General features: G+C 48.2%; 1 protein-coding gene across 1 annotated transcript; it reads right to left on the minus strand.

The window, feature by feature from the left end:
• Positions 1–57: 57 nt before the first annotated feature.
• LRRC40 (leucine rich repeat containing 40) lies at positions 58–19,479 on the minus strand. Its single transcript, XM_075286431.1, is given in 18 exon segments — positions 58–861; positions 863–917; positions 1,050–1,066; positions 1,068–1,125; positions 1,127–1,237; positions 2,131–2,208; positions 3,455–3,565; positions 5,359–5,466; positions 6,272–6,380; positions 7,660–7,711; positions 9,943–10,033; positions 11,621–11,793; positions 11,893–12,035; positions 13,017–13,140; positions 14,120–14,249; positions 14,974–15,047; positions 17,300–17,481; positions 19,300–19,479. Coding segments are annotated over 18 exon segments (1,818 nt in total). The 5' UTR covers positions 19,451–19,479; the 3' UTR covers positions 58–810.
• Between the last annotated feature and the right edge of the window lie 1,603 nt (positions 19,480–21,082).

Raw genomic sequence — 21,082 nt, forward strand, 5'->3', positions numbered from 1 at the left:
CCTTATTATACCCTTTGTTCCACCCCCCCCCCCCCCCACCCCCCCCCCCCCCCCCGAGGAGATGAGGACCATGCACATGCACATTGACTATTACTGTAAATACTTTGCTTTTCCTATCTTTACAACATGGCACCGTCTCTAGTCACCACCAGAGCTGCAGTCAGAGTTCTCCTGCTTCCCATTCCTGAGCTCACGTTTATCAGGGTGTCCTCTGCTGGTTCAGTGTCTGTACAGCAGTGCATTGTGAGATCAAGTCTCTTAGCACCAAGCTGCGAGTAGCAGCCAGTAGTATTTTGATGCAGCTTGGGATGTGAATGGAGTATAAAAATATTAGAAAAAGATGTGTAAAGCATAGTGAACGATTAGCCAGTGTTGTATGTCTATATATAATGTGACAGAGTGTATGATTACTGGGAACTTTCATGTATACCTCATGGTAAGTTACAAGATGCTTCTGTACTGGATAGTGCAGGGATATTCTATAGTTACACCGCCAAACCGATGCTTGGTGAGTATAAAGGGGGCCTATGGTCAGTGTAACATGAGCTATCCCAGCACCCAGAGTAAACCTACACGCCTGATGGGCCCTATTCCTTGTAATGAGGTCTGTAGGATATCCACTAGGAGGCCGGACCGCTTATCAAATAGTGCAGCAGGTTTGGCAATTTTTGCAAAATCTGGGACAGGGGCTTCCTAATGAAACCTGCAGATGTGAACGTGGCCTTAGCTATACATGGTGATGATCTATGGCAGTAACACATGTAGGACAGGTACTTGGTAACATCAACATCACCGAGCCCCAGACGCTGCTCAGGTGGGGATACGACTCCGCAGATAGTCCAGCACGGCCGCCGTCCCCTTTGGCTAAAATAGCAGCTCGGGGGTTTCGGAAGGGATTTCCATCCAGGTTCAGTGATCTGTGGACAAGAAAACGTCATTAGGAAGACGGTAGAGTCTGAGGATTTCTGCAAATCCTTTCCATAGGGCCTACTATAGCGATAGGCTGCAGCTGAGACCTCTTTCCTCCAGGACAACCGTGGACCTCTCACCTAAGACTCTCACAGTTTTCCCAAGGCGGGCGGGATCTGCAGGAGGTCATTGTTCTGCAGGTCCAAGGTGGAGAGTTTTGGTCAGTTTTATTAGCTGCAGAGGGTCAATGGCTCCGATCTGGTTACTGCTGATGAGTATGGTCTCCAGCGTAGGGATCCGGTACAGGACCTCAGGGAAGGTCTTAAATCTGGAACGATTGCAATAATATAGAGGAGAATCCGATTTAACATTTTGTTCTGGTAAGGATAAACAATTTCAAGGAAAGAAGTTTCCTTAGCGTTATAGTAAATGCAGATTCGGGGAACCAAAGACACTTGGGGAAGGGTCGGAGGTCATCTACACTGCATCCCTATATACTGGACATGTAGAACGTTCTCTATGGATGGGATGAAACTCTGCCTCCTCCATAGATCTAAGAGGAGCGAGCTGAAGAATCAGAGCCCAGTAATGGTCGCAGAGCTGCATTTAGTCATGGTGGTGGTGGGGGACGAACGTACCTTTAATAGTGCACCTTTAAAGGGATTCTACCATTAAAACCCTTTTTTTTTGTGGATGAGACGTCGGAATAGTCTTTAGAAAGTCTATTCGTCTCTTACCTTTAGATGTGGTCTCCGCCGCGCCGTTCCTTAGAAATACCGGTTTTTACTGGTATGCAAATTAGTTCTCTGGCAGCGATGGGGGCGGGCCCCAGCGCTGAAATGCAATGGGGGCGTTCCCACTGCTGCTCGAGAACAGGCTCCAGCGACACCTCTATCTTCGGCTGGATCCTCCTCTTCTTTTGTCGTCTTTCTTCGGCGTCACCTCCGACGCCTGCGCAGTTGGCTCTGCCAGTGAGAGGCGTCGCTGGAGCCTGTTCTCCAGCAGCAGTGGGGACGCCCCCATCACATTTCCAGCGCTGGGGCCCTAAGGAACGGCACGGCGGAGATCACATCTAAAGGTAAGAGACGAATAGCCTTATGGCTGACCATGACGGTCATTGATGAAGCTGGGACCGGGCTGAGGAAATAGAGGGGTCAGGTGGAGGATTGGTCACAGTAAGTAGGGGACAACACTGGAGACATGGAGAAAATATTCACTAACCTGTTAAAAGAAAGGATGATGGACTGCAGCCGAGTCAGCGCCTCCAACTCCTCGGGGAGAGACACAAGCAAGTTGTTCCTGCAATGGGGGAAAAAAACAAGGGAATTAAAAATAAATAAATAATAAAAAATTATAATATATCCTACTAATATTATAATGTGAAAGTTTGTGAGTTTGGATGTTTCTTCCTCAATCACGCAAAAACGGCTGAACGGATTTGCATGATATTTGCCACATACATAGATAGGAACCCCGATTAAAACATAGGCTACTTTTTATCCCGGTAAATGACGTCACTACACGACCGCAGTGAAGGAATTTAGGTACACACAACACTAAAGGACCTGTGATGACATGGTCCTTGAGTCATTCTAGGATAGGATCATGCTAGTCAGTGGGCGGAGCTACACACTACTTTGTGGGCGGAGCTATATAGGATGAAGCTGGACAGTGTGAAACCTGAAGAAAATGGAGTCTCATGGAAGATCAGGAGACTACAGAACATGCAGGATGTGTGTGGGCAAGAGGAGTATATCGAGTGTAGAGTTTCAGTGAGTATGACGGGGAATATGTTATTCTGCCTCTGATGGGGAGGGGGGAGAACTTTGGCACATTTCAGCAACATCCGTTCAGCCCTTTGTAACACAGAAGCTGCTCAGACAGCCACATAACAAAACCCCTGTAATCACAACTGCCCGATGTAGCAGAGCTTAGGCAGTGCTATAGCACACCTCTATAGGCTCTCCATATGTATACATGTACATACAGCTGGGTATCCTACGCATATGCAGCGATGTAGCAGAGCCGAGACGCGGGAGCAGGCTGATCGAACTGTGGCACATTTCAGCAACATCCATTCAGCCCTTTGCAACACAGAAGCTGCTCAGACACTGACATAAGAACACCCCTATAATCCAAATGGCCAGATGTAGCAGAGCTTAGGCAGCACTGTGGCACAGCTGAGTACGCTCTCCATATGCAGAGACGTACATACAACTGAGTATGCTGCACATATGCTGCGATGTAGCGGAGCTGAGACACGGGAGCAGGCGGATCATCCACAACAGCAATTGGCTAAATATAAGCGGCTCAGCGCCAACACCAACCCACAGACGAAGTCGCGGGCAGAATATTATATATATATATAAAAAATATTTATTTAGATATATTTATATATTTTCACAAGCGCTGTCACAATTTTGCAGACTCCAGAAATCTTCCAACATCCCTTCCTGGTTTAATATCTATACACAGAATGACAGTAATATATTTCTGCTCGTACACGAGGAGCTCGTAAAGGCACATCCTATATCACGGTACTTACCTCATGTCTAGGTGGGTTATTTTCAGCAGCATGCAGAGATTTAGTGAAATTGTTGGGATTTTATTGAAGCCGAGGTTGACGTCACAGACCGAATCCTTCAGCTCCACAATCCTGTGTATAACACGGAAATATTACATATAATCTGTCGCCTTCATTCTTTACATTGCCTTTCCAAATCTCCAGCAATGGCGGCCTTGATGTCTGGATTGCCTTCAGTATTATTCGGTGCGCACTGTGGGAATTGGCTCCAATACATGAATGTCTATACCAAGTCATTGATAGAAAGCAGCAAATCATCCGCAATGAAAGTAACGCACCGCGTATTCAGACATGTATCAGAGTGTGAGCGCTCAAAACAGGTCCCATTCACTTCAATGGGTGCCGGCTTACGGGCGCTACACATTGAAATCAATGGGAGGCTTTTTAACCGACGTCTACAGCCCACGTCTACTCTATGCAAAGGATTCCTTTTAGGTTTTCCTTTCATTTCAATGGGAAGGCACAGTCCGGCAAAAAAAACAGCTCTAAAATATTTATAAGCAACTTTTCCATAAAAAATACAGATTTATGAGTGTGCCCAAGATGCAAGGAGGAAAGATTTATTCTGAAAAAAAATAAAAATAATAATAAGCAGCCGCCAAGTCGAGCATGCCCTTGTAAACAGAAGACGCTGACAAGCGCGGCCTATAAAGCTTCCCCCCGCAGGATAAAGACACCCGGGAGAAAACACGGGAATCTCTTTACACTAAATGGGAAGGCTTTAAAATTCATGTCAAGGACTCTTGATAAGACGAGCTCTTGACTCTGAAAGTGCCAGGAAATTATCCGCCGCTTCCCCCGGCGCTCGTAAAGATCTAAGAATATCATTTGGATTGGATTCTCCATATTTCACCAATTCTTGCGATACCGCTGAGGTTTACGAATGGCGTTCATCTAGAGGAGGCCGAGGAGGGGAACTGAAAAGAATTCCTGGAAAGATCCCATTAGAAGAGGAGTCGGCAACCTGCGGAACTCCAGCTGCGGCAGGACTACAAGTCCCAGCATACACACAGGAGGGGAATGCAGCATGCTGGGAGTTGTAGTTTCAGGATGGCTGGAGTGCTAATGGTTACTGACCGTGGTCTTAGAATAAAGGATGTAAAGAAAAGGTCATCGGAGATCTGGTACGTTGGACACAAAACTGTAGAGGCCGGTGAGGGGAAGTTCACACAATGTTTTTGCAGGTGCCTCACAAATGCCACCCAACTCTCCCATTGAAACGACAGACTTTTTCTGCAGAAAAAAAAAGTGTCATCATGGCGATTCCGCCTAGCAAACTCAAATGAATGGAATTTGAGGCCACAAGAAAATGGCCGCTAACTTACTGTGTAAGCGGCCATTTTTCTTGTGGCCACGGGCATGCGCAGTCAGCTATGCCCGAGGCCTAGAAGCTTGACCCCGAGCTCCGGGAGAAGACGCATAGAGAGGCCGTTCCTGAAGAAGATGGAGGTGGCGCTGGAGAGTTCTCTCGCAGCATTGGGGACGCCCCCAGTGCTGTTTGAGCGCTAGGGACCGCCCCCAGTGCTGTGAGAGAACTCATTTGCATACTGACGAAAACCGGGAATTCAACCCAATGAGGGGCGGGGAAGACATCTAAAGGTAGGAGAAGAATAGCCTTTCTTAAAGCTATTCCTACGTGTATTTAGTTTAAAAAAGGTATTCTAGTGATAGAATCTCTTTAAAGAAAATTCTGTCCCATGTGGCTATAAATCCTTGTGTCAATTGCGTCTGTGATAACAAGCTATTCTTTTGGATTTCTGTTTCTGAGAAAGCTGGGTGACGACCTCTAACGGCCTGCAGTCCCAGTCCCAGAATGTCCTTGCTATGGCGGTCTCTTCCTCAGTACAGCATACAATGTCATTTACCTTAAAGGGACCTCCGTCAGCTGATTTTTGCTGAAATTTACAATGGTGATGGTGGAGCTGCCGATGGCATTGAAGACGGCGTCAGGAATGACTGGAGCTTGTTTGTCACTAAAAGAAAGAGTACAAGACTTTAGTTTGCATGTATGCGGCTATCTATGAAATAATGCATCATATAGGTGGGGGGGTCTAACTCCAGAATCCCCATAGGATGTGGCGCTCAGACCATTCCTCCCTTACGGAGTGCAGCTCCACACTTTTTGTAGCAATTCTGCCTAATTTTTAGCTCAGTCCCATTAAATTAGTCACTACCAAATTTACAGAACTGTACCCAATACGTAATAAAGGGAAGCTGCCAACCAAAGAGAGGTCCTATATATTATATAGGTCACATATATAGTTCAGTGTTGACAACACAAGTCTGTGTGCTGGAGATCACTGACTATATACATAAATTTATATATATATATATAATATATATATATATATATATATATATATATATATATATATATATATATATAGAGTCAGTCACGGAATTTGCAAAATCTACACCAACCAAGTAGTATTTTATTCATTGAAATGAAGGATAGGTGGATTTCAGGGGGAACTTAGGATGGATTTTGAGGCAAAATAGACCTAAAGAAAAGCGGAGTTACTTCTAACGTAGAATAAGTAAAGAAAGGGGAAGAAGGAGGAAGAGTATGGTGAAAACCACGCACACTGCAGTGGCCGACGCTGCTACAATGACTAGGATTGCTCTTGTGACTCTACTATATGGAGTAAGCTAAGATTACCATTGTATGGAATGAGAAAATAAATGACTTACTAGCGGCATCCTCCTCCCCCAACCCAAGTCTAGAGCGCCACAAAAAACTGGACCCATGCAAAAAAAAAAAAACAATCCGTTCAATACCTGTAATCTAAGGTCTTCAATGTGGCGATGGTATGGGTGTTCACAAGAGCGTCACTTGGCATAGTCATGGCTGTGACGGCAGGAGCCTCCCCCTGCTCCGACTTTGGATCTGCAACACAAGCAAGACCGATCTCTTTTATTTGTGTCCTTACAATTGTACAGCACTACGCCTGCCTGCAGGTTGTGTGCGGTATTGCAGGCCAGTCATATTCGCTTCAAAAGAGATGAGCTGCAATGTTAAATACAACCTATGGACAGGTGTGGCGCTGTTTCTGGAAGCAGCCATGTTTTTTAAACCATGTATACAACCCTTTACAAGGTTTTTTCTCCCCCCTCCTGGCCTTTAGTTTGGATCTCTGAGACCTCCACCAAACCTGAGAATGAAGGGGCTGCACCCTCTTTCACTCATTCAAGTGAAGGGGAAGGGGGGGGGGGGTCTACTACAGTTCCCTGCCGACACATTTCGGGCCTGTACTTGGTACAGGAGTAAATATACTGCCTATAGTACAGTGTAGGAAAAATCCCCTTGAGGGACACATTTAATGTAAGTGAACCCACCATGCTAAATCCATCGCGGTAATCTTGCAGAAACGTTTCCTATTCACCTTCAATTTAATGAGAGCTTTGAGCAGAATTTGTATTGAAATCAATGAGAGGCAGAATTTATACAGTGAATTCTGCTGCAAAAATTCTGCCTTAGTTTCAGTCTTCCAGGGGTGTCAGGTGTGTGTGTATATATATGTGTGTGTGTGTGCGCGTGTGGTAACATAATTTTGGGCCATACATTTTGTGGATTTGCCACAGATTTCACCTTTTGCAATGAATTCAGTGAAATAGTCAGCAAATCCGTTGCAAACTCTGCTGTAAAATCCACTTCCTACAGGCAGATTTTGCTGCAGAAAACCTCTAAACCTACCGTATGACACCCCATTACCTGACGTGACTGCTTTACGATGATCCTTTCCTACTAAGGGCTCGTTCACATCTGTGCCCGGTCTCAGTTCTGCAGGTTTCCGTTTCCTGCACAAAACAAGGCAGGAGACGGAAACCTGTCGGCATCTTTCCAAACCCATTCATTTGAATGGGTTTAAAAAGTGTCCGGCCGTGAGCGTTTTATGTTCTCTGCGGCGAACCGTTTTTTTTTTAAACGGACACAGAGTCGGACATGCAGTACTCTGTGTCCAGTTTAAAAAAAACGGTTTCACGGCGGAGAGCATAAAACGCTCACGGCCAGACTCGGCATGACAGGTTTCCGTCTTCTGCATGCAGAAGACGGAAAGCTCAGAACAGACTCCGGGCGCTGGTGTGAACCCAGCGTAAAGTGCGTTGTGATCTTGGATTATTGTAAGGTCAGACTCAAAAACAGAATGAATAATCGAATTTAGTACCTGGGACTTGCAGTCGTCCTCTTAAATACTTCAGTAGTTCCTGGGTCCCCTTCTACAAATGATACAAAAATAAAGTCAGGTTACATTCTGGTGCGCCTTAGGACTGTACGATATAGCTAGTATATAAAGGGAATGATATAAACATGGTTTACAGGGTTGTTCATGAAATCATATTTTATGTCCTTCCTCTTTTTCATGATGTAACCGAGTTCTCGGCGGGTTCCAATCCCAGGTCACATGATCACATTAGACCCCCAGTCACTAAGTCTCCTGTGCTATGGGATCTGGCTTTACTATAGTCTGCCGGCCCCCATGGCACAGGTCACAACCTCTGAAAATGGCGGAGGAGATGGAGAAACCTGGAATGGGCTCCAATCATGCAACCTGGGTCGGAAGCCAGTCCAGAAGCCCAAAGTACAGTACAGACCAAACGTTTGGCCACACCTTCTCATTCAAAGAGTTTTCTGTATTTTCATGACTATGACAATTGTAGATTCACACTGAAGGCATCAAAACTATGAAGTAACATGTGGAATTATAGACTTAAACAAAAAGTGTGAAACAAGTGAAAATCTGTCTTATATTCTCGGTTCTTCACAGTAGTCACCTTTTGCTTTGATTCCTGCTTTGCACACTCTTGGCATTCTCTTGATGAGCTTCATGAGGTAGTCACCTGAAATGGTCTTCCAACAGTCTTGAAGGAGTTCCCAGAGATGCTTAGCACTTGCTGGCCCTTTTGCCTTCACTCTGTGGTCCAGCTCACCCCAAACCAACTCAATTGGGTTCAAGTCTGGTGACTGTGGAGGCCAAATCATCTGGTGTAGCCCCCCATCACTCTCCTTCTTGGTCAGGTAGCCCTTACACAACCTGGAGGTGTTTGGGGTCATTGTCCTGTTGAAAAATAAGTGATGGTCCAACTAAATGCAAACTGGATGGAATAGCATGCTGCTGCAAGATGCTATGGTAGCCATGCTGGTTCAGTATAAATCCCCAACAGTGTCACCAGCTTGGCACCCCCATTACCATCACACCTCCTCCTCCATGCTTCACGGTGGGGACCAGGCATGTAGACTCCATCCGTTCAACTTTTCTGCGTCACACAAAGACACGGTGGTTGGAACCAAAGATTTCAAATTTGGACTCATCAGACCTTGGCACAGATTTCCACTGGTCTAATGTCCATACCTTGTGGTCTCTTCTGCTTGTTGCCAGTCCTTAACAGTGGTTTTCTAGCAGCTATTTTACCATGAAGGCCGGCGGCTGCACAAAGTCTCCTCTTACCAGCTGTTGTAGAGATGTGTCTGCTGCTAGACCTCTGTGTGACATTGACCTGCTCTCTAATCTGAGCTGCTGTTATCCTGCGATTTCTGAGGCTGGTGACTCGGATGAACTTATCCTCCGCAGCAGAGGTGACTCTTGGTCTTCCTTTCCTGGGGTGGTCCTTATCCTCCGCAGCAGAGGTGACTCTTGGTCTTCCTTTCCTCACGTCAGCCAGTTTCTTTGTTGCGCTTGAGGGTTTTTGCAACTGCACTTGGGGACACTTTCAAAGTTTTCCCAATTTTTTGGACTGACTGACCTTCATTACTTAAAGTAATGATGGCCCCTCCTTGTTTTTCTTTACTTAGCTGCTTTTTTCTTGCCATAATACAAATTCTAACAGTCTATTCAGTAGGACTATCAGCTGTGTATCCACCTGACTTCTGCACAACACAACTGATGGTCCCAACTCCATTTATAAGGCAAGAAAACCCACTTATTAAACCTGACAGGGGACAACTGTGAAGTGAAAACCATTTCAGGTGACTACCTCATAAAAGCTCATAAAGAGAATGTCAAGAGTGTGCAAAGCAGGAATCAAAGCAGAAGGTGGCTACTTTGAAGAACCGAGAATACAAGACAGATTGTCAGTTGTTTCACACTTTTTGGTTAAGTATATAATTCCACATGTGATAATTCATAGTTTTGATGCCTTCAGTGTGAATCTACAATTGTCATAGTCATGAAAATGTGTGTGTCCAAACTTTTGGTCTGCACTGTACATCGTAGTGAAAGTGCATAAAATAACACAACCACTTTAATAGGAAAAAAATAAAGTGTCTAAAAACAGGCAGCCAATGCTGAAACGGGATATGCTGAGAAAATACAACGAAATTCAATATGAGCTATGGGCAGTGCGTCCGCCTCTCCCCAGACAAGAAACTGATCATTAGACAAGGAACACAAACCCTCTACAGACTATGGAAACCCAAGCAGCAGTTGTAGACAGTCTCCAGTATTACTTACACTGATAATGTCCCTCCTAATACCCCTCAAGGGATTTCCTTCCAGCTGAAGAGATTTTAAATTGGGAAGATTTGCAAGGGAATTGGGCAGACTGCAAGGAAACAGAGGAAAAGAATCACACATACAACTTTCTGGAAGTGGCAAAAATATACAACAGTAACCCCCTTCCCCCGCCGCCTCCCTGAATATAATGTACACTTCTGCAGTAGGGCCATGTCTACATGTAGCAGGAAAAACTGGTCCAAAATGTGGGGATTTTGTGTGCAATTTTAGCAAAATTTGCAACAGATTCCCCCCATACATTCTGGTTAACACCTGTCGGAGAATTTGACATGTTGCAGATTTATTTTTGTCGTATGTTGATGTTTTATTTCTATGTTGCCTATTTTAAAGGGATTTTTCAGGCTAAATAATTGATGGCCTATCCTTAGGATGGAGCATTAATTAAAGGGGTTGTCTAGTTTCTGCTAGTGATATGCTTAGGACAGGACATCCATGTTAGATATGTGGGGGTCTGACACCCATACAGACAATGGTGGTGAGTTTTGGTACAGCAGAGCTGTCCCATTAAAGTGTATGGAGCAATGCTGCGGTACCTACACTCACAGTGGCATGGCTCCTGGCCTAACAATAGGCCATGAATACCAGAAAATGGAGAACCCCTTTAAATATAAGCAGGGGTTCAAGCAGCCCCCAGCTATCTGAAGAGACCACGGCGTTTGGGTGGGCGCTGTGGCCTCTTCAGTACTTACTAAGCACAGCGCTGTACATTGTGTCGTGGCTATGCTTGGTATTGCGGCTCCAACCACTTGAATGGGACTGAACTGTAAACTGTTAACAATGAACACGAAGTCACATGACCTGTGAAGCAGAAGCGATGCTCAGGGAGTGCTGCTGCTTTAAACAGCTGATCCGTGAGAGTCCCCGGGGTTGGACCCTCATCGATCTTCAATTGATGGCCTATCATCTGGACAACCCTTAAAAGGGATTCCATCATTAAAATCAATCACATGTAGGAATAGTTTAAGAAAAGCAATTATTCTCCTACCTTTAGAGGTCTTCTCTGCATCGCCGTTCGGTAGAAATCCCGGTTTTCGTCTGTATGCAAATGAGTTCTCTCGCAGCACTGGGGGAGGTCCCTAGCGCTCAAACAGCACTGGGGGTGTCCCCAATGCTGCGAGAGAACACTCCAGCACCGCCTTCATCTTCTTCAGGAACGGCCTCTTCACGCGTCTTCTTCCGGAGCTGGGTTCAAACTGCTAGGCCTTGGGCAGAATCGACTGCGCATGCCTGCCTGCCACAAGAAAATGGCCGCTTACTTACTGTGTAAATAGCCATTTTTCTTGTGGCCTCAGGCATGCGCAGTCGGCTGCCCAAGGCCTTGAAGTTTGGACCCAGCTCCAGAAGAAGACACGCAGAGAGGCCGTTCCTAAAGAAGATGGAGGCAACACTGGAGAGTTCTCTCACAGCATTGGAGACGCCCCCAGTGCTGTTTGAGCGCTGAGGGCTGCCCCCAGTGCTGCAAGAGAACTCATTTGCACACTGACGGGGTTTCAACCGAACAGTGGCGTGGAGAAGACATCTAAATGTAGGAGAAGAATAACCTTTCTTAAGGCTATTCCTACTTGTGATCGAGAAAAAATGTGATTTTAATGATAGGATCCCTTTAATCTCTTACCTTCCCAGGTCATTATTGGACAAGTCCAGCCGCTCCAGCCCTTTGAGTAAAGCTATTTCATCGGGTAAGCTCTTCAGTTTATTATCCCGCAGCTCCAGAACACAGAGACTACTGAGATGTGACAAGTGCTGGGGCCCCACTGTGCTGATCTGGTTATTACCAACATGCAGCTCCTGGAGGGGGAAGAGCGGAGAGGAGATTGTCTTTAGGAATGAATAAATGAAAAATGCCAAAGTCTAAATGTCATACATTATGGAGCGCGAGAACGTCACCTTCAGAAGCTTGCAGTCGGGAAGTTCAGGTAGAAATGTCAGCTTGTTCTGCCTTAGATACAGCTGCTCCAGAGAGTCCAGTCCTCCCAGTGTGGCCGGCATGTCCTCCAGCAGATTGGATGTGCAGTCCAGTTGTCTGAGGCCTGCGGGAATTATACAAAGATAACAGTAAGTTACAGAAGTCTGATGCGATGGGTCACCCATAGAGGAAGCTAGAAAACCAGATGGATTATAAAAGCACCAAATCGAATGCAGAGTCACAGAGGTGAATGGCCAAATTCTGTCTGACTGACGTACGAATTGGATAAAATACGGACCCATACATTTCAATGGGCCCATACACACGGGCGTAGTTTTTGCTGCCGTGTGTTCAGGTCAAATAGAAGAGCCGCAAAATACGGGGCAGGTCCTGTACTTGTGGCTTTGTCAATTCATTCTCAATGTATGGGTCAGTGAAAACCACAGAGGACACATACACACCAGTCCGTGTGTCATTTTTAAAGACCTGGTCATGTGCCCATAGCCTAAAAAGTTAACAAGCTTATGAAAGGGGTTATATGCACAGCGGTGCTGCATACAAACGGGGACAAAACGGTCGGTCCCCTTGTTTAATGAAAGAAAAACCCACAAGGGTCACAGAAATAATTTGAGTCTGACAAACGCAATAATAACCAAACTACAAAGCTGAGAATGTCCTGTGGACAGATGAGACAAAGTCAAACTTTTTGGTAAGGCACATCGGCTCTATGTTCACAGACGGAAAAATGAAGCCTATCCTGAAAAGAAGACTGTCCCTACTGTGACACATGGAGGAGGCTCTGTTATGTTCTGGGGCTGCTTTGCTGCCTCTGCCACAGGGTGTCTTGAATCTGTGCAGGGTACAAGGAAATCTCAAGACTATCAAGGGATTCTAGAGAGAAATGTGCTGCCCAGTGTCAGAAAGCTTGGCCTCAGCCGCAGGTCCTGGGTCTTGTAACAGGATAATGACCCAAAACACACAGCTAAAAACACAAGGAAAGCGTCCAAAGAGGAGACCGTGGAGCTCGACATCCGGCTCGTCCCCCCACATAGAGAGCGAGCGCAAAAGAGAAAGCAGGAGAGAGCAAGACCTATATTAACCCTACTTTTCAGGGAGCCGATTTCAGCAGGAAAGGCTTTCAGCTTGTTGTGCGATAAATTGAGACGAGTGAGTTGGGTAAGACCTCCGAGACATCTTGAAAAGGTTTTCAGGCTATTATTGGAAAGATCCTGTCATTGGAGAGAAAAAAAAATAAAGGATTACCCATTAAGAGAAACCCAACAATAAAGCATCACATCAATGGCTAACACCCCATCATACTTGCAAATCTTCCCACCCTCCTGGCAGCAGTCTGGGTAAATCTTCCCAAATCTGCCTCTGCCTCCATGGTTATCACTTTGATTCCATTCTTGTTGAATGGAGAGATAACACGGAGTATGGAAACTTAAAGGGCTTTTCCAGGCATATGGTTTAGGATAAGTCTGCAGGGTCTGATACTTGGGACCACCACAGATCAGCCATTTGAAGATACGATCTTTTAAAACAGCTGATCGGAAGAGATCCTGGGCAACAGACCCCCACCGATCATTCATTGATGATCTGTCTGAAGGAGAGAAAACAAAGATAGGGCTACATGTCACTCCACGAAAGTCACGGCGCTTGAGTAGTGTTCCAATCCTTTCCTATAAACTCAGCACTCAGGCGATCCTAAGGATAGGTTGAGAAACCCAGAAAATCCCTTTAAGAGGCAGAGAGGAGGCTCTTTGGAGAGTCACACAGCCTGCTGCCAGGTAGCATAAGGATCAACATGTATAAGGTATGGGAAATAGGAGATACTGCCCCGTTTTCTGGAAGTGTATACTTAAAAGAATACTGCCATCTTATAATGTGATGGAAGGCCTACAGATCAGCATATTGCCAGGCCTGAGAATAAAGACCCTCAGCCCCAGTGTAGTGTCCCCTGGTCACCCGCTGTGCAGGGAATAGCAGCAAGACCCCATTCAAGTAAAGTGGTGGCTGCAGCTCTATTGACAGCAGGCGGGTGAGCGCTGCTCTGCAGGGAAGAATGGTGAAGGAAATGCAGCTCTGTGACCACACCATTCTCAGCATCGATGGGGATCTCAGAGGTCAGACCTCCACTGATCAGAAAGTGATGGCACGTCTTCACTTTACATGAAAGTAACCTACGGGTTACTGCAGAGAACATACCAGCTCCTCCAGACCAGACAGCTGCCCCAGTGCGTCAGGGATCTCCTCCAAGTGGTTGTGCTGGATGAGAAGGCTCTTGAGGTTCTGCAGCTGCGACAGCTCGTCTGGGAGTGACTTCAGTTTATTGTGACTGGGTAAAACATAAAAGATCAGTAGGAAGGTGATAGAGAGATAGGAGACAGACAGACAGGAGATAGATAGATAGATAGATAGGAGATAGATAGATAGATAGATAGATAGATAGATAGATAGATAGATAGGTAGATAGATAGATAGGCGATAGATAGATAGATAGGAGATAGATAGATAGATAGATAGATAGATAGGAGATAGATAGATAGATAGATAGGAGATAGATAGATAGATAGATAGATAGATAGATAGATAGATAGATAGATAGATAGATAGGAGATGATAGATAGATAGATAGATAGATAGATAGATAGATAGACAGGAGATAGATAGATAGATAGATAGATAGATAGATAGATAGATAGATAGATAGGAGATAGATAGGAGATAGATAGATACTAGATAGATAGATAGATAGATAGATAGGAGATAGATAGGAGATAGATAGGAGATAGATAGATATGGGATGGATGGATAGATAGATAGGAGATAGATAGATAGGAGAGATAGATAGATAGGAGATAGATAGATAATAGATAGATAGATAGATAGATAGATAGATAGGAGATAGATAGGAGATAGATAGATAATAGATAGATAGATAGGAGATAGATAGATAATAGATAGATAGATAGGAGATAGATAGATAATAGATAGATAGGAGATAGATAGATAGATGACAGACAAGGAGCAATGAGCAGACTGTCCGTTACTACATATACCTGATATTCAGCTTCTGCAGGTTCACCAGCTCTCCAATGGCTCTGGGAAGCTCCGACAGGAGATTGTCATGGACCTATGAATAACAGAGTGTTACAGAGGACTTTTCATGGATTTTGGAACAGGCGGTGTTACATACCGCTGGAAAGCCGACAGTGCGTTGAATTCAGCACACTTTCGACTTTCCCGATCTGTGTCCTGGGTAAAGAGCTATCGGTCCCAGTACCGTAACTCTTCACAGTCAGAAGGGCGTTCCTGTCAGACTTCTCCACAGCAGCGCCTATCGTGCTGTGCTGTGTGAGCGGGGAGGAACGCCCCCTCCCCTCCTGATAATACTGGTCTATGGACGAGCACTGTGAGCAGAGGGAGGGGACGTTCCTCCCTGATCACACTGTACAGCGCTATAGGCGCTGCTGTGGAGAAGGACGTTTCCAGCGGTATATAACACAGCTTGTGCCAAAATCCATGAAAGGTCCTCTTTAAAGGGATACTCCATGTTCAGAGATGTATGCAGGTCCCACTGATGTGAATGGAGAGGTGACGGTGCATGTGTGGCTCTGATCCACAAACATCTGAGCACGCTTACCTGACTATTATGGACCACGAGTTACTTCACTTACTGACATGCATGTCCTAAATAAACTCAGTTCTTTAGCCAATGCAGCAAGAACTGATATTAGGGCTGTAACTACATGAGAGGTAGTGCTAGAGCACCCAGGCCCGGGAGTCCAAAAACCTCTCTGCTACATGAGAAGACAGTCTTAGCGCGTGTTCATACAGGTGAACATGAAGCAGATTCTGCCTCAAAATCAGCCCCAAGATCCATCTGAAATCTGTCTCTCATTCATCTCAATGGGAAACCGATCTAGATTATTTATATTATTATTATTTATAACGTTACACTCACCGGCCACTTTATTAGGTACACCTGTCCAACTGCTCGTTAACACTTAATTTCTAATCAGCCAATCACATGGCGGCAACTCAGTGCATTTCGGCATGTAGACATGGTCAAGACAATCTCCTGCAGTTCAAACCGAGCATCAGTATGGGGAAGAAAGGTGATTTGAGTGCCTTTGAACGTGGCATGGTTGTTGGTGCCAGAAGGGCTGGTCTGAGTATTTCAGAAACTGCTGATCTACTGGGATTTTCACGCACAACCATCTCTAGGGTTTACAGAGAATGGTCCGAAAAAGAAAAAAACATCCAGTGAGCGGCAGTTCTGTGGGCGGAAATGCGTTGTTGATGCCAGAGGTCAGAGGAGAATGGCCAGACTGGTTCGAGCTGATAGAAAGGCAACAGTGACTCAAATAGCCACCCGTTACAACCAAGGTAGCCAGAAGAGCATCTCTGAACACCGCACAGTACGTCAGAGGCAGATGGGCTACAGCAGCAGAAGACCACACCGGGTGCCACTCCTTTCAGCTAAGAACAGGAAACTGAGGCTACAATTTGCACAAGCTCATCGAAATTGGACAATTGAAGATTGGAAAAACGTTGCCTGGTCTGATGAGTCTCGATTTCTGCTGCGACATTCGGATGGTAGGGTCAGAATTTGGCGTCAACAACATGAAAGCATGGATCCATCCTGCCTTGTATCAGTAACGGTTCAGGCTGGTGGTGGTGGTGTCATGGTGTGGGGAATATTTTCTTGGCACTCTTTGGGCCCCTTGGTACCAATTGAGCATCGTTGCAACGCCAAAGCCTACCTGAGTATTGTTGCTGACCATGTCCATCCCTTTATGACCACAATGTACCCAACATCTGATGGCTACTTTCAGCAGGATAATGCAATGCCATGTCATAAAGCTGGAATCATCTCAGACTGGTTTCTTGAACATGACAATGAGTTCACTGTACTCCAATGGCCTCCACAGTCACCAGATCTCAATCCAATAGAGGAGCATCTTTGGGATGTGGTGGAACGGGAGATTCGCATCATGGATGTGCAGCCGACAAATCTGCGACTGCAACTGTGTGATGCCATCATGTCAATATGGACCAAAATCTCTGAGGAATGCTTCCAGCACCTTGTTGTATCTATGCCACGAAGAATTGAGGCAGTTCTGAAGGCAAAAGGGGGTCCAACCCGTTACTAGCATGGTGTACCTAATAAAGTGGCCGGTGAGTGTATGGCCGACCCTTGCGATGTGCCAGAACGTTAGAAGACTGCAGAACCCCTTTAATACCAGTCCCACAGTCCGCGACCTCAAAGCGCGGCAGGGATTGCTGGTAAATTACACGACCTGTGAACTGCACAAGAATCTAGAATTCTACAGAAGACGCCGTAACACGACTTGTGCGTCCGGTAGTGAAGAGACGACGTACATCGAGCACCACGAGGGCAGGAAGGAGCTTGAGGTCATCGGGCAGAGACTGCAGCTTATTGGAAGAGAGAAACAGCTTCAGCAGATCCGTCTGTTCCCACCAGCGGTCCGAAGCGTCAAACTGGACGTTGGAGTGCGCCTCCTCGGGGGTGTCCACATTTATCCTCCATACACTCACCGGGACTAAAGCCGAAGGAAAAAAGGAGAGAGAATCAACATAAAATAGGTTTATCTACCAGAACGCTGCCATAGACGGAAGCGGAGATAGACGTAGAGAGAATTCGGTAACGCTATGGCTCCACGCACATGACCGCAGATTTGCTCAGTCAGCTGTCCGTTTTTTACCAACTAGTACATTGCCCTGTTCTTTTCTATGGCCCCATACACACGACTGCGGATTTCACTGGTCCATGTCGGACGTGGGGCAAACTGTGATTTTGCCCCCAAATCCACAGCTTTTCAGAGGACTATTAACGTCTGTATGGTTTTGCGGACGACATCTGTGTACGTGAAATATGGCGGCAGACGCGCAGTCGCCGCGGTCCTCGCCAATATGGTGGCGGCTACCTGTGTAACTGACCTAATAAATGGTAAAAGTCGACTTATGTGAATACGTCCCAAGTGACGCGACGGTCTATAGGTCACTATGCGCACTCGTAAAGTCGCCAAATGTCGCACATGTCACATGGGGTGGACTTCGCTTATTACAGGAGTCTATGGTGAATATAATGTGTACAGTCCTAGTGTCAGGAGGGGCAGAAGCCTCCAAACCTGCCCCGGGCACCCCCAGACCTCCCCTCCTGCCCCGGGCACCCTCAGACCTCCCCTCCTGCCCCGGGCACCCTCAGACCTCCCCTCCTGCCCAGGACACCCCCAGACCTCCCCTCCTGCCCAGGGCACCCCCAGACCTCCCCTCCTGCCCAGGGCACCCCCAGACCTCCCCTCCTGCCCCGGGCACCCCCAGACCTCCCCTCCTGCCCCGGGCACCCCCAGACCTCTCCTCCTGCCCCGGGCACCCCCAGACCTCCCCTCCTGCCCCGGGCACCCCCAGACCTCCCCTCCTGCCCCGGGCACCCCCAGACCTCCCCTCCTGCCCCGGGCACCCTCAGACCTCCCCTCCTGCCCCGGACACCCCCAGACCTCCCCTCCTGCCCCGGGCACCCTCAGACCTCCCCACCTGCCCCGGGCACCCCCAGACCTCCCCTCCTGCCCCGAGCACCCCCAGACCTCCCCTCCTGCCCCGGACACCCTCAGACCTCCCCTCCTGCCCCGGACACCCCCAGACCTCCCCTCCTGCCCACGGCACCCTCAGACCTCCCCACCTGCCCCGGACACCCCCAGACCTCCCCTCCTGCCCACGGCACCCTCAGACCTCCCCTCCTGCCCCGGACACCCCCAGACCTCCCCTCCTGCCCACGGCACCCCCAGACCTCCCCTCCTGCCCACGGCACCCTCAGACCTCCCCTCCTGCCCCGAGCACCCCCAGACCTCCCCTCCTGCCCCGGGCACCCCCAGACCTCCCCTCCTGCCCCGGGCACCCCCAGACCTCCCCTCCTGCCCCGGGCACCCCCAGACCTCCCCTCCTGCCCCGGGCACCCCCAGACCTCCCCTCCTGCCCCGGGCACCCCCAGACCTCCCCTCCTGCCCCGGGCACCCCCAGACCTCCCCTCCTGCCCCGGGCACCCTCAGACCTCCCCACCTGCCCCGGGCACCCCCAGACCTCCCCTCCTGCCCCGAGCACCCCCAGACCTCCCCTCCTGCCCCGGACACCCCCAGACCTCCCCTCCTGCCCACGGCACCCCCAGACCTCCCCTCCTGCCCCGGGCACCCCCAGACCTCCCCTCCTGCCCCGGGCACCCCCAGACCTCCCCTCCTGCCCCGGGCACCCCCAGACCTCCCCTCCTGCCCCGGGCACCCCCAGACCTCCCCTCCTGCCCCGGACACCCCCAGACCTCCCCTCCTGCCCAGGACACCCCCAGACCTCCCCTCCTGCCCCCTCACCCTCACTCAGGCCTCTTCCTGACAGGTTCAGCTGTCCACTCTTCCGGGCCGCCCTGATCAGTCCCTGCGGTACGGCCGGCTCCTGCTCCCTCTGGTCACGGAAACCGGCCCGGGGGTCTCCGGTCATTCCCCCCCTCCTGAACCGAGACATGACAGGCAGAGCCCGGCAATTCAAACACGGGGAGCCCGCCCAGATCTGACAGTGCAGGCAGGAGGCGCTAGAGGGCGCCCGAGAGCAGCGCTACTAATATGGCGGCGGCGTCTGTGTATAGACCTGAGGCGAATGCGGGAGTATCCTGCACTGTCAGTGTATATACCTGACGTGTATCCCGCCCTGTCTGTGTATATACCTGACGTGTATCCCGCCCTGTCTGTGTATATACCTGACGTGTATCCCTCCCTGTCTGTGTATATACCTGAGGTGTATCCCGCACTGTCTGTGTATATACCTGACGTGTATCCCGCCCTGTCTGTGTATATACCTGACGTGTATCCCGCCCTGTCTGTGTATATACCTGACGTGTATCCCGCCCTGTCTGTGTATATACCTGACGTGTATCCCGCCCTGTCTGTGTATATACCTGAGGTGTATCCCGCACTGTCTGTGTATATACCTGAGGTGTATCCCGCCCTGTCTGTGTATATACCTGAGGTGTATCCCGCCCTGTCTGTGTATATACCTGAGGTGTATCCCGCCCTGTCTGTGTATATACCTGACGTGTATCCCGCCCTGTCTGTGTATATACCTGAGGTGTATCCCGCCCTGTCTGTGTATATACCTGACGTGTATCCCGCCCTGTCTGTGTATATACCTGACGTGTATCCCGCACTGTCTGTGTATATACCTGAGGTGTATCCCGCACTGTCTGTGTATATACCTGACGTGTATCCCGCCCTGTCTGTGTATATACCTGAGGTGTATCCCGCCCTGTCTGTGTATATACCTGACGTGTATCCCGCACTGTCTGTGTATATACCTGACGTGTATCCCGCCCTGTCTGTGTATATACCTGACGTGTATCCCGCCCTGTCTGTGTATATACCTGACGTGTATCCCGCCCTGTCTGTGTATATACCTGACGTGTATCCCGCCCTGTCTGTGTATATACCTGACGTGTATCCCGCCCTGTCTGTGTATATACCTGAGGTGTATCCCGCCCTGTCTGTGTATATACCTGAGGTGTATCCCGCCCTGTCTGTGTATATACCTGACGTGTATCCCGCCCTGTCTGTGTATATACCTGACGTGTATCCCGCCCTGTCTGTGTATATACCTGACGTGTATCCCGCCCTGTCTGTGTATATACCTGAGGTGTATCCCGCACTGTCTGTGTATATACCTGACGTGTATCCCGCACTGTCTGTGTATATACCTGACGTGTATCCCGCCCTGTCTGTGTATATACCTGACGTGTATCCCGCCCTGTCTGTGTATATACCTGACGTGTATCCCTCCCTGTCTGTGTATATACCTGAGGTGTATCCCGCACTGTCTGTGTATATACCTGACGTGTATCCCGCCCTGTCTGTGTATATACCTGACGTGTATCCCGCCCTGTCTGTGTATATACCTGACGTGTATCCCGCCCTGTCTGTGTATATACCTGACGTGTATCCCGCCCTGTCTGTGTATATACCTGAGGTGTATCCCGCACTGTCTGTGTATATACCTGAGGTGTATCCCGCCCTGTCTGTGTATATACCTGAGGTGTATCCCGCCCTGTCTGTGTATATACCTGAGGTGTATCCCGCCCTGTCTGTGTATATACCTGACGTGTATCCC

The sequence above is a fragment of the Leptodactylus fuscus genome, chromosome 9, assembly GCF_031893055.1.
Source record: "Leptodactylus fuscus isolate aLepFus1 chromosome 9, aLepFus1.hap2, whole genome shotgun sequence".
Lineage (NCBI taxonomy): Eukaryota > Metazoa > Chordata > Amphibia > Anura > Leptodactylidae > Leptodactylus > Leptodactylus fuscus.